The sequence below is a fragment of the Bombus flavifrons genome, chromosome 13 (assembly GCF_040668555.2).
Source record: "Bombus flavifrons isolate JBK064 chromosome 13, iyBomFlav1_principal, whole genome shotgun sequence".
Classification (NCBI taxonomy): domain Eukaryota; kingdom Metazoa; phylum Arthropoda; class Insecta; order Hymenoptera; family Apidae; genus Bombus; species Bombus flavifrons.
In genome coordinates this window covers 4,585,111-4,598,335 of record NC_138454.1, presented here as the reverse complement: position 1 = coordinate 4,598,335, position 13,225 = coordinate 4,585,111, and the positions used below count along the sequence as shown (strand labels likewise).

The 13,225-nt window shown below is 37.2% G+C and overlaps 1 protein-coding gene across 2 annotated transcripts in view; it reads right to left on the bottom strand.

Moving 5' to 3' along the window:
- The window catches only part of kay (transcription factor kayak), a 35,232-nt gene extending 22,213 nt beyond the window's left edge, over positions 1-13,019 (bottom strand). Inside the window, exon 1 of one of the 2 annotated variants that reach the window (XM_069125572.1) lies at positions 12,600-13,019. In XM_069125572.1, coding sequence (XP_068981673.1) covers positions 12,600-12,731 — 132 coding nt within the window. In that variant the 5' untranslated portion in view covers positions 12,732-13,019. Of the gene's footprint in view, positions 1-6,491; positions 6,918-12,599 lie in introns of those variants that run through there. The other variant, XM_069125571.1, reaches the window with a different exon arrangement.
- Between the last annotated feature and the right edge of the window lie 206 nt (positions 13,020-13,225).

The window sequence follows — 13,225 nt, the reverse complement described above, 5'->3', positions numbered from 1 at the left end:
ATCTTTCATCCTTTTAAACCGTTCCACTTTCCTCGGTTCATACCATTTCAACGACCTTCTCACGCGACACCGCGTTTTTCCACGCGAACAAAGAACGAGCTAATTAGTTTTAATGGGTTCCGTTGCGGTTTGGTCCGTTTGGCAGATTCTTCGATATAGAAATGTAGCTCTTTTCATTTCGTAATTTCGCTGAGTCATGCTGACTACGGGAATTTTATTTGAATTTTGAATTAACAATTTTGTACGGTGAGTTCTGTGATGGGTTTGAATAATTCGCAAATTGTATGAATTTATAATTTAAAATCCAAGTTTCGTGTGGTTGATCGGAATTCGTGCAATTTATAAGTTGTTTGAACATTTCATTTAATAGAAAAGTTCCACTTCGCTCTATAATTAAATAAATGTCGACCCATTAAAAAAAACCCTCTTATATAAACAACTAACAGTAAAAAATTAAACTTCCGTTTTATCTAACAAATCAAGCATTCACCCAAACAACCAAGCTCACCCCATTCAGATAGCAATGTTTAACTCCAAAACACATTAGCCCATAATGAACTACTCGGTATAGTACCGCATTTAAAGGCACCCACGTCCTTTTTGTCGACGTCCAGCAAGACTTCGGACCGTCACGGTCATAATAGTTTCACGAAATTGGATACACTCTCGTCCCACGTATCAGCAGAGACCCAAAAGGGCTCGCTGGGTTCCATGACCTTTTAAACGAGACAGCGCCTTTTATAGGGGCGAGCATCACCCTGTGAATAGGTAGACCACTTTATCATACCATCAGATGGAAAGAAGACGAAGTCTTTTTGAATTATAACCAGCGTACGAAGCTTAGAGGCCGCCCTGATTCCTTCGTTTACCCGAGCACCACGAAGAATGCAGCTGTGAATAAGAAGACTTCGTTTCTTCTTTTATGCCAGCAAATCAATTTCAAGAAGGGTCACACGACAGATGGGTGCACGTGATATGTATCTACGCACGTTCTTTTTCACGTAATACGTATCTACACTGGCTCACGAAAGTATTTGAACACTTAGCATAGGAAACTTTTGTGACCATATTGTACGTGTTATACGAAACATTATGAAATTTCATTACCACTGCAACGAGACACGACTGTTATTAAACTGGGAAGATTTGTACAAATTCATATTCTCCAGAATATATTTATAGAAATAGAAGCTTGGTAGAAAATTGGTGTGCCTAGTGAATTATATATAAATTATATTCAATTATTATTTATAGTTATATTTTATAACTAAATTATATATTACTATACTATTATAAAAAGCACCATACTTTGGATATTTTATGTATTATTTCACATTATGAGCATTCTTTCTACCTCCACACTTTCAAATTTTAAATTTGAAACCAATCCGAAACTGTATGTAGAAATTACAAATATGTATTTATTGCAAACTTGTATATACGTATTTGGTAAAAAATTAATATAAAGTATGAATAGCATTCTTTGGTCAAATTGAATGCCGAGGCTTATTAACATAACGGATAATTGGCTGTTTAAATACTTTCGATAAATATCTTGCATTACCGGATTGGTTACAAACTTTATCAATGCAATCACGATAGTAATAGCACCAATGAAATTTCAAAATGTTTCGTATAACACACATGATATATACGTTCATAAAAGATTTCTAGGAGAGTTCCATTATAATATCTTTTGTGAGCCTATGCGTTCCTCGCGCGACAAAAACGACTCCGATGCGTATGTTAAATATTTTACGGAACAGACGGGTCTTGATGTGGAAACAATGGACTATGAACGTAAATCTTTGAATCTTTTCGGCGATAGGACGATACGGTGCCAGTTCCTCGAAGGACAAACTGAATAGGGTTTGAATCTCGGGGAATATTAAATCAGAGTGACTAAGGTGGAGTTTGTCACGATGTTTGGAATGGGAAAATAAGATAATGTAACGGTATTATTAAACATGAAGCTTCTCCCTTCATACACGTCCACGAATGAGATACGAATCGCCCAGAAGTTGCACCGATGCGCTCCGTATATTAAAATACAGAGAAACGACATGCAAGTAAATTAAAATACAGCGAAGTGAATTTTTAAAAATCGTGTATGATCCTATTTCTATTACCACAGCATATCTTTGATAAACAATTGCCAATAGAAATTCCAAACAAAACTTCTTCTAATTACCAAAAAAATTACCACAAAAATTCTTTGCAGAAAGATCCTTCAAAATAGAAAATTCAAACTAAAATTCCATCGCAATTATGAGATTCTAAAAATCGACGTTGATCACCCAAAACATCTGCACTTTAGTCAGCTAATGCTCCCACTCATTAATCATCCTGCGTCAGAGGAAAAAGAAAACCGTTGGCGTGCGATGTAAAAAAGAAAACAGATACAACGTAAGAAACATCGAAATCGCCTCTAATCTATCGAAGATTTCGCAATCGAGGGGAAAAACCCGGGACAGGTAGATGGACGTCGAAGGTGGAGACGTTGAAATCGAAGAGATCCCCCATCCATTCGAGGCATTCTCAAGGGGAAAGTGTTAACGTATTGACGTCACTCATACGCAAGATATCTTTCCGTGGAATCGACCTCCTTTCGAGGTCGACTACACCGGATTACCGTCTCGCTATCCACGTGAACAAAAAAGTAATAAAAAAAAAGAAAAAGAAAAAAGGAGGAAAAAAAGATAATAAAAATCCACGATCATAGTATCGTGGAAATCATACGAAACCTACGAAGTTCGAGTTTCTAAGGCAGGTTCGAGCAATTTGCTTCTACAATACGCTGGATCTCTGTTGCGAAACCACGTTTTTGCTCGGCGCATTAAACGCGGTTTCGCAATGCAGACATTTCTTCCACGCGATTTCTTTTATCTGTTAATTTGAGCGAGGAAAAGAATCTGTCGATGGTTTTGTAATAATACAGTGGATTTGTTACGAATCTCTCTTCTTTTCCGACTCAATAGACCGCGTATGTTTACGTACGTTCGTAACATAATGATTGCAAATATATTTAGAGCAATGCAGTCTAAGTGGAGTTTCATGTTTCTCACTAACCGCTTCACCTCGGATATTTTACATATTTGTTTTATGACATACACGTTCTACAAATTTTTACACCTTTAAATTTTCTATAAATCTAGAAACATCCGCACTTACTGATCAGATTCGTATCAAATAGACTATTGGACTATAACATATTGTAGGAATAAAAATCGAAATCCAAATAAAGAAATTCTAAATAAATGACTCGAACGCTTAAAAAACTATTAACCACTTGTTCGTACTAAATCACCCGTACAAGTTATTTTGAGCGAACTCAATTTCAACTAGATTACACCTCTTAACTGCATTGATGTTAAAACCAAACGATACCGGATTTGATCTGCCTGGTATTATTGTAGAGCGCAGTTGGATAATAATTCTCGGTAGCGCCAAGAGGTTGAACAACGAAACAGAAAAAGATGAAGGAAAGAAACGGAGAATATGGTTAGAATCGCCGCGACAGAAACGTAGCCGTATCACGTATTTACGAGAAATCGCATCTCTAAACGTTTTTCCTGGTACCGGATGATGTCTTGCGGGAGCGATGCAGCATAATCGACATGTTTACGAGGCGTCGCGAATAATAATGGAGGGCGATCTCGCGTGTCGCGGCACTGGGAGCCAGGCACGCGACACGTGCGCGGATTTTCATTCATAAATCGCTGGTTAAACTACGCGAGACCCCGATGACTCATCTCCGCGTATACGCGTCGCGGAACTGAGGTAAGCCGTCCGAAAATAAAAACCGACAACTTCCGCTTTTTGCGCATTTTCATGCAAATTCCTGTATGGGCGTTGCTTCGTCTCTTAATGAACGCCTCGACGATCATCAGACGTCCTTTTTCTCCTTCTCCATAACAGCCGATGAACGAGAAAAAAATGGAGAACACTGTAAGAATATAGTCGTTTAATCCACTTTTCCTTTTCCCTTATCCTGTTTCGTGTTACATTAAGTAGCTCTTATTTAACATTAACCGAGTTTCAATTCCTAATGTTAAAACTTCGTTTTATTACCAATCAGATACATTATAGGTTGTGCGATACAGAAAATCTACCTTTGCCGCTGAAATACAGAGCACACGATGTTCCAGACGTGCCTTGAATGATTTTATTTACGAATAACCATCATCTGCCATTCGCCAATATTCCCACTAGTAGTGGAGACTATTTGTTAAAAATGTGTTAAAGAATTTTTAGACTGAAGCTACTGTACAACGAATTAAAATTTATTTAAACCAAACGACTTCTACAAAGCACATTCAACCATTTTCTTATCGGTAAGGAAATCCAAATTTTATTCGAAAGAAATTACAAAAAAAGAAATAATAGTCGTGAAGAGATAAGAGTAATCTTTTCATAGTACTCGATAGCTTTCTCGGTGATAATGCCTAGATAACGTATCGTGTGTATGTGACGAAGAACTACAACGCTGAGAACAAACGTCTTAGTTGCGAGGCTAAGAGACAGGATGACACCTCTTGCCTTATGACCCGTTTATATTGCTCTCGCTAAACTTAACCCTGCCTTCGTTTAACTAAACCCTCTAATTGGTGGGTTAACGAGCGTTAACTCCGCGCTTCCTGTCAGATTTAACTGTTTTCCTTCGGTATCATGTGCACAAAGAATGCTAAAATTTTATCGGTGGGGATGAGGCTTTTCTTCCAAGATAATCCACTTAGGTTCAATGACACAATCGAATAGATGTAATAGGTTTGAGAGAAAGAGTCAGAATTGTATACGCGATACAATGGTATTCTGTGCGAATTTCTAAATTATTGCGTAGGTATTTGAATGAATAAGATAATTATCTTAATGGGTGTTTCCTTGATAATTTATTTAATGCAATAAGAATACTGTGTTGTCTAACGAAGATCGTTCGAAATATTGCTTCGCAATAAATAAAATAACCTCACAATAAATTTATTTTTTCCGAAACTAAGCTTATTGTGGTATAAGTAAAGGTATGTCGAATGTTTCCTTAAAATTATTTTTGGCTAATAGTCTAGGCACGGTTCCTAGGAACAGATAAAGGATTCTAACGACAATATATAGTTACTCATTACTCAGAAGTACCTCAAATACACTTCAAATAAACGCTTTTATCGCCTTCATCTATTATCTAAATGAGAATCTCATTATGGTAAATACACGACCTATACCAAAGTTTGGAATTTATTTTTCCTAATTTTACTAATAATTATTAGACTTAAATCAAATTTTCCCTAAATACCCTCTTTTTAATAAACGATACATATTAACAATATTTTATTAGAAATCAAAATCCCTCAAAATCTAAAATTATTGACTAAGTTGCGAAAGAAAAAATATTCTCATTGTTAAACATGTAGTTGAATAATTAATTTTTTACTTTATTACTTTAAAAAATAAAATAAAAAATTTAGGCAAAAATAAAACAAATATTATACATATATTTTGAGAATAAAAGAGAAATATTTTCGAGTAACCGATAAATAATTTGTTTTGAAAAACAAAAATTGTAGGTACGTGTATTCTGAGAAACGAAAGTTTCTTAGTAACCTAAAAATTCGACAGGTGAGACGATCAAGGGTTTCAGGGGATAAGAACGCTTCTTAGAAATTTTGAGCAAAATGTCACTGACAGCACGCCCACACTTATCGGATTAATTTTGCACTAATATCGTACAACGCTGTCCACTTCCGTATTTAATTTTTAATTACCATTTCGTTCCTACCTTCAATGTTTAAATTTTGCTTCCTAATTTTACTGTTTTTTGTTCGAAAAAAATAATTCACAATATAACACTCAATGTGTTAAATAAATAATGACAATAAATTTCTTCCGACAATAACGAAGGTAAAATTACTACTGTGAATGGCAACTAAGTTCAGGGATAACTCTAGTTCGACAAAATCGATTGACCTTTGACCGTGACATTTGACCAAACGTACACACAATCGATGCTCGTACTACCATAAAACATATTCGAGTGTTTCCCACGTTTTATTTATGTGAAACGTTTCTAATTATAACAATAGTATTTATTAGAACTTTACCAGAGATTTAAAACAAACGAGAAAAACAATTTTTTTAAGGAATTGGTTTAAATTAGGAAGGTTGAAATAGAAAATGATATTAGCAAGTAAATGTTGTAATAACGTAAAACCAAGTCAAATTTTGAAACCATCAGGCTAAATACAATACAAATGCTATAATAAATACTTTTTGCAGTCACTGTATATATATCAAATACTACAAAAAAGAAATTAAGACGGAATTTTGAATCATGATATTATTCTTACTGTTAGCAATTGTGACACTTCCATCCTGGTACATAGATAGCGACCTTTGAAATGTATCACTCTTCTACCAAACCAACGATTCAATTTTTTATGCATATAACAAAACATTTATAAAAAAAAAATAAATTATTAATATAAAATAATTTCTCTTACTGTAAATGCATCCAATTTGTTGGATTGCCACGGGTCACATAGGTTAGAATTCGGCGGATACATGGAAAACATGGTGTAATTGTGATCTTCGATAATGGTGTCGTCAAAGCCTGCGCTCGGTACACGCTGCGTCATCTGTGAGCGCGTTTCGCTTTCAAAACTTCACTACAGGAAAAAAAGGAAGAGTCGCCGGTTCCGACTCTAACAAAGTTACACCTCTACAAGAAGTACGTGTTCAACGTGAGGCAAGAACACTAACTAATGGTCACCTTCTTTCTGTTCACCGATATCACGTTCTGTTCAAAGTACCACTAAACGTTAGTTGAAGAATGACACGTACGAATGCTCGCCGGTTGTCTTTTCGTCACTGTCACGTACAAGTTCAATCACGCAATACCGGATTTATTATGTATTAAAACCTAGCGGCGCGTGTTGCTTACGTATCTCAACTGAGCCCGCCAATGTAACTTGGAAACTATATAGAAAGAGAGCCCCTCGACCCCCCACCAATCAGCGTCGAGCAACCACCGCCATCTAGATTGCTGATTCGTGCGAGAGCGCGCGACCAATCAACGTGTTCGTCTACACCGAGGCTTCCTATCGCGACGATTTCCCCGGAATCAGGGAACGCACCACTGAGAACTAGAACCCCTTTTCCAGGTAATTACGTGAGCTCGTTAACTTGCATAATTTCGAGAAACGAATAGTCGAACAGAAAGATTTTCGTCTCACTTAATGGCTTACATCCTTACATTACATACCCTGCTTTATGTTTATCGCATGTATTAAGACAGCTTAAAGTAGTATTTCAAAATGTCTTAACAAGTTGCTGCGTTACGATATTTCATGCGCTTTGAACTACATTTAATTGTATGATGGATTTAAAATATTGAAACGTTTGAAAGTAGTGATATTTTAATGTAATATATTTATCTTTTGATCCTTAATTATATGTCAGAAATACGTATATAATAAATGTATCGTATGCGTGCATCTGTTTCCCTATATAACAAGCTTTTTATAGAAATACCTGAGTAACATGTATATATTACCATTACAAAGATGAACCGTAATCTGCACTACGAATCAGACATAACAAGGTAACGAGTTGATACATTAGTAAATAAGATACGCGCATAAATAGTTAAAAACGATAATTACCGCAGTTTTCTCACTTTCATAAACGACATTGCGAAGAATATGCGAAGTGTAACAGCTCGACACAATGTATGACAGCGGTGGAAATATGTCAAGGAATTACTCAGGGGGGATTTGCTCCGTAACTATATTGTAAGTACAACAAGCTCAAGGCTCGACTTTTCGCAGTTGCTATTTCTCCTTGTTTTTACACGTTTAACAAATTACGACGTAATATATCAATTTCTTATCCCAAATACATGGTTTTATTATAGTTCCAGATTCAAGGATCGCAGAATAACAAAAATTGGTAAACTTATCGCGACGTTGAGTGGTCGTCACTTATGCGAGATCGTTTGTCACACGCGCTACTTCGTTTCTTACTATTTCGGTACCGGGAATTCCCTCGTGCATGCACGGTTCTTTGTTCTTATTTTGATATACGTATATTCGTCACAAACACACGTACAACGAACTCGGCTCAAACTGCGTCGGTTCGGAGCAACGTTCAACGTACGTGTGAACGTACTTTGTACACGAATTAAAAAGAGAAAACAGTAGTACACGTGGCCAGAGCTACCGTGTGCAAGATGCATGGGAAAAAGGTCATAAATATTATCGCAAAATCATGCCGTGTTGGAGTTGGATAAAATTTTATTATTATTGTATCTTTTTTCTTTTTGGAAACTTATCTAGTAAACTTAGACCCTTTTCTTTTATGTTATCTTATATGAATGATACAACTTGAGAAATGTTATTTCTAAAATACTTATTTAATAAAAAAGGAAAAATGAAAATCTTCTAGAACGTAGCTACAGGTCTAGTTTTATCTTTTCGAAACCTGTTACATTCTCCATTACAGATGTCAAAAAATAAAAAAATGGTCAGTTTTAAAATAAGAATAAATGGTTACCAGTCTTCACGTGTTTCGTAACCTTTCTGCAAATTCCGTGTATAAATAAGAATGCTATTGGTATTGTCGTTCGAATAGGTATGTCTTGAACTAAGCTCCAAGAAGCAGACATTGTGATTTATAATCATGTATTGCGCCTTTAAGAAGTAGTCCCACGTGCGACAGTTCAACAGGGCGAAAGTAGTCCTTTGATCAGCTTAGGACGTAAAACCATTATCGATTCCTTAAGGCGTATCGTCGGTAAATACAAATCCTAATAGATTTAAGACCCTGCTTTGGTAAAAAGTTTTCCAGGCAAAAGGCGCAGTGTATCAACAAAGTGTGATTCATAGACACACGAGTTGCTTATAACGAACGTTAAAATAGTCTTTTAATTGTTTCCAGGTCCTCACTCCATCGAGAAAAACAATTTTTATGAAGACATCGTAAACCACCTATTACAATAGGACTAATCTAACTAATTTTAGATGAATATTATTTTAATGGAGTTAGCTTTATTTATCTGTAGATCACCTCTTATATATTATTTATTTGTAGATCACCTCTTATATATTATTTATTTGTAGATCACCTCTTATATATTATTTATTTGTAGATCACCTCTGATAAAAGCGTTCGAGGTAAACAGAAAATCAAATAAAAATGAATCATTTTAAGATCATTTTCTTATGTGGTCTTCACATCACATTAAACCTATCTAACTGGAATCTATATATTATTAATTTTTAATTTTTTAATTACACAAGCTTCTGATTAGTACACAACCTGGTTAACAGACTAAAGACAATTCTCGATGAATCGTGTCAATCACGTAGTAAGAAGAATCGATGACCTCGCTTACGGCAACGTTTACCATCGACGACACAAAGGAGTAGAAAACCGAAGATCGACGTCGCGAATGGATCGCGGCTTTGTTCTCCCAGCGAACAAAGAGACATTTTAATGAGCACGCGTCCGAAGCAGCGGGGTTAATCGAATGTTTGTGGGTAAACCAAAAGATCGGCGCAAGCTGCACGCGTGGCATAACAATAGTCGCCGAAAATCATGCGAGGGAAAGGCGGAAGCCTTGATCGGCCTTTGTATGGGGAAAACTCGTTGTGCTCAAAACACAAGACAACGACGTTATTTTGAATATTTAAGGGAACAAAGAGGAATAGGCAATCAGAAACACCGCCATGAATCAGTTGATTCTTCGTCTTCTTCTTCTTCTTATATACGTGTCAAAGGATCCGCATGCTTTTACTCTAGCCACGGATAAAACACGAACGCCGAGCATTCTCTATCGGGAATAAAAGGAGATACAATGGACGGGGGAAACACCAGGAAACAAGATTATGCCTCCGTGACTTTGCTGCCGATCAAATGCTTACCGATTCCCGCGCATCACGTTCCACCGACTAATCGAAAGCTTTGAGTTCTAAGAATACTTGGATGCGTTCGTAGCAGATAATCCTTTGGACGAGGCTGTATTTCACCGTTTTATGGCTTCTTTTGAAGGAAATTTTAATCGACGGCTGTCATGTCGCGACGTTAGCTATCGATAAACAGCTCTTCAAAGAAAATTGAAAAATCTTCCATTATGAAGTATATATTTAAAAATAAGAGTCTAATATATAGAAAAAAATTACATATACAGATAGTGATACGGTGATAGTGTTCTACTAGCTGAACTTATCTAGGCCATTGACAGATATGTACATACTTACTTTCTCCCTAAGACTACTGCCCGAAAAATGGTCGCCGCCCATGGGCTAGCCTGACAAATCTGACCTTCTTTGATCTCGAACAATACCTAACAGCAAGGAATAAAAGATAAATCCTACGAGCCCTGATTAAAATACGAGTTTCTCTCGTCTTAATCACAATACTCTATAAATTGTACAGATTTTTTTTTCTCCTATCTAATATTTCAATATGGCCGACATGTATGTCGACCTTTTACGGAACAACGCAGGAAGCCTTTTTCCCCGAACTCAGTAAACGGAATTATATTTCATACGTTGTAGCGCAAAGTTTCCTTGGTAGAGCTCGCAAATGTCTCTCCGGAATGACTATTTGCATTTTATCGGTCGATTTCACCGTCTGAACCCTATCGTTAATGGCGACAGAGATAATTAGGTGACAACAGCTGGCAGCTCGGTCGGCTATCTGTTCATAATATTAATGCTGCGCAATATACACTACGATCTATAGTTGTTCTTTTACATGTGTTTGGGATTGGCGTTCACGTGTTTGTGCATGTCGATGCAGTAGCGCGTGTTTTTAAATGACCGCGCGCTATCACAACCCGAGCGTGTACGGGTTTCTTTATAAAACAGCTGTTGGGGACAACAGAAGCCATGCCAGTGGAAATGCTAGATCAATACCATCGTCTACCACAGAATTTATACGTAGGGTGAAACGGGGAACTGGACGAGGGCGCGCGTCCAACCCTCGACGAAAGTCAGGGGCATGAAATATACTACGATCTTTTTATTTAAGGATTACATCGTATTGCCACCTTGCCTTATTATATATATTTTTCCGCATTATACCTTGCTTTTCTTGTTTACATGGATGTTTTATGTAACATGGAAAACGCGCGTAATTTTTATACACGCCTCTATTGCCAAGAGTGACGCAAGGGAAAGAAAATGGAAATTAACGTAATCGTTCGTGCCTATAAAAGTATTCTACGTCAATGTATTCGTACTGTTTCATGCTGGAACCTGTTTTACTCGGCGTAGAATAAGAATTAGTCGATCTAGTTAATTTTATGTTTAACTAAAAACACAATTTTTTTTTATAAAAGAATTAATACTGCTTTGTTATGGTGATATGTAATATTATGATGATATCTGTAATTTTTGGACTGAAATAGTGCGAAAATTACTTTATTCTATAATTGTGACTTCTTTAAAATAACTACATATCAATAGAAAAGAAAAAAGACTATGATTTTGTTAAGACAAACAATTCAGTTACGCTCCCGTATTGCAATAACAGCCATTCATTTGTAGAGATCAGTGAATGGACGACAATATATAAGACAACATTTCATTGGCTAATTCTATAGTAACTCGGAAGTTTATTGGCGATACTTAAACACGTAGCGTGTGCCTTAAATGGGTACCTAGCCAGCTGGGAGAAGAACGAAAGCTGTTTATCTGAATATGCACATCTTGCTGAATGGACATAAAAATTGCTATTATTGTCGTGTACGAATATCATTTGTGTTCTATTTGCGAGACGATTCTTATCGCTATTGCAAACTAGCGAACGGAAATTACGAAAATTGAAAATCATGTTTTTACGTTGAACAGTTTATATAGCGATGACGCCACGCGATTTATAAATTTAGATCTCGGTGTGTGTACCAAGTGTACCATCTTCGTGTGACGGGACGGCTATAGCACCGTTCAGAGATTGTAAAGTACGTTCCTAATTAATCGAGAATTTTTATCAGCCGAAGGTACCATATGAGTTTGGTTTCTTATCTTTAATTTTCAATCGAGAATCTGTTTTATCAAGGAAACAATCAAACTTGGAAATCGAAAGAGGTACACAGATAATACAGAAGTATTCCGCTTATGCTTTGATTTCCAACGAATCAATTTCTTCCGCGAAATCGGCGAATTCATCGTGTTTACAATACTCAAAATACCTACATGCGATAATTTTTTTTCAAGATCGTCAGGTTTCGACAGGACACGCGAACGTGTTTTTCAGAAAAGTTAACAAGGCCGTTTCCTCCATAGGTTACGGGTCTATCGCCAACAATCAGCTAAATTATTTTGAATAATGCTTAATCATTCGAGGAAGTCACTATGTTACATAATGTGTTTGCTACACTTTTATTCGCTATGTTGTTACTATTCGACTATATAACTTATTTCAAAGAAATTCGTCGTTCGACCAATCACGTGAACGCTGTTTATCAGACATACGTAAGTACGAGCGCGCGTACACATAAGCGTACACCTTAAGGATTGCATAAGTTGCCATATTTACGCGGAGAAATCTACTTCTTTTAACATTTTCTAGCTATGTAGAAAGGAGAGTATTTAACCGGTACTTACGTTGCTAGGTAGTATGGTCGAATTCGCGATGCTGGCGAGAAAATCATGGCTGACGCGGGAGCTTTGTGACGTCCCGCTGTCGCTGGACACGCTCGAGCTGTCGTAAAGCACGTCCGACACGTCGAGCTTCATATTTATGTCGTCGATGCGCAACGGGTTTTACCTGGTCGTATTCCCTCAGTGCGAAAGGAAAAGTCGACGATTGGGTTCGCGGCGGTTTTATAACCTCTATTATGAAAGGATCTATTCTCTTGATCGTCTGTAGGTATGCTCAAGATCCTCGTTACGGAGAACTCGAAAGCAGCACACACGGATCGCAGGTTCCTTTGCCCGAAACTGTGTGAAACTGCGCGCGATGACTCATACCGTGGGGGAATACCTCGAGCTTCGCGCACGTTCAATCCTTAGCTCAACGATCTGCCTGGACACGCTCTTTACACGCCGAGGCTCCACGAACAAGTATGACGTCACTAGCTATTCCCAGGCCACCAATAGCAACGTTCGCCGCGCCACATACAAGTATGACGTCACTAGCTATTCCCAGGCCACCAATAGCAACGTTCGCCGCGCCACGTAAGCGATGCTCGTGCCAGGGCCGACGCTACTCGTGCTATCAATGGGATCTG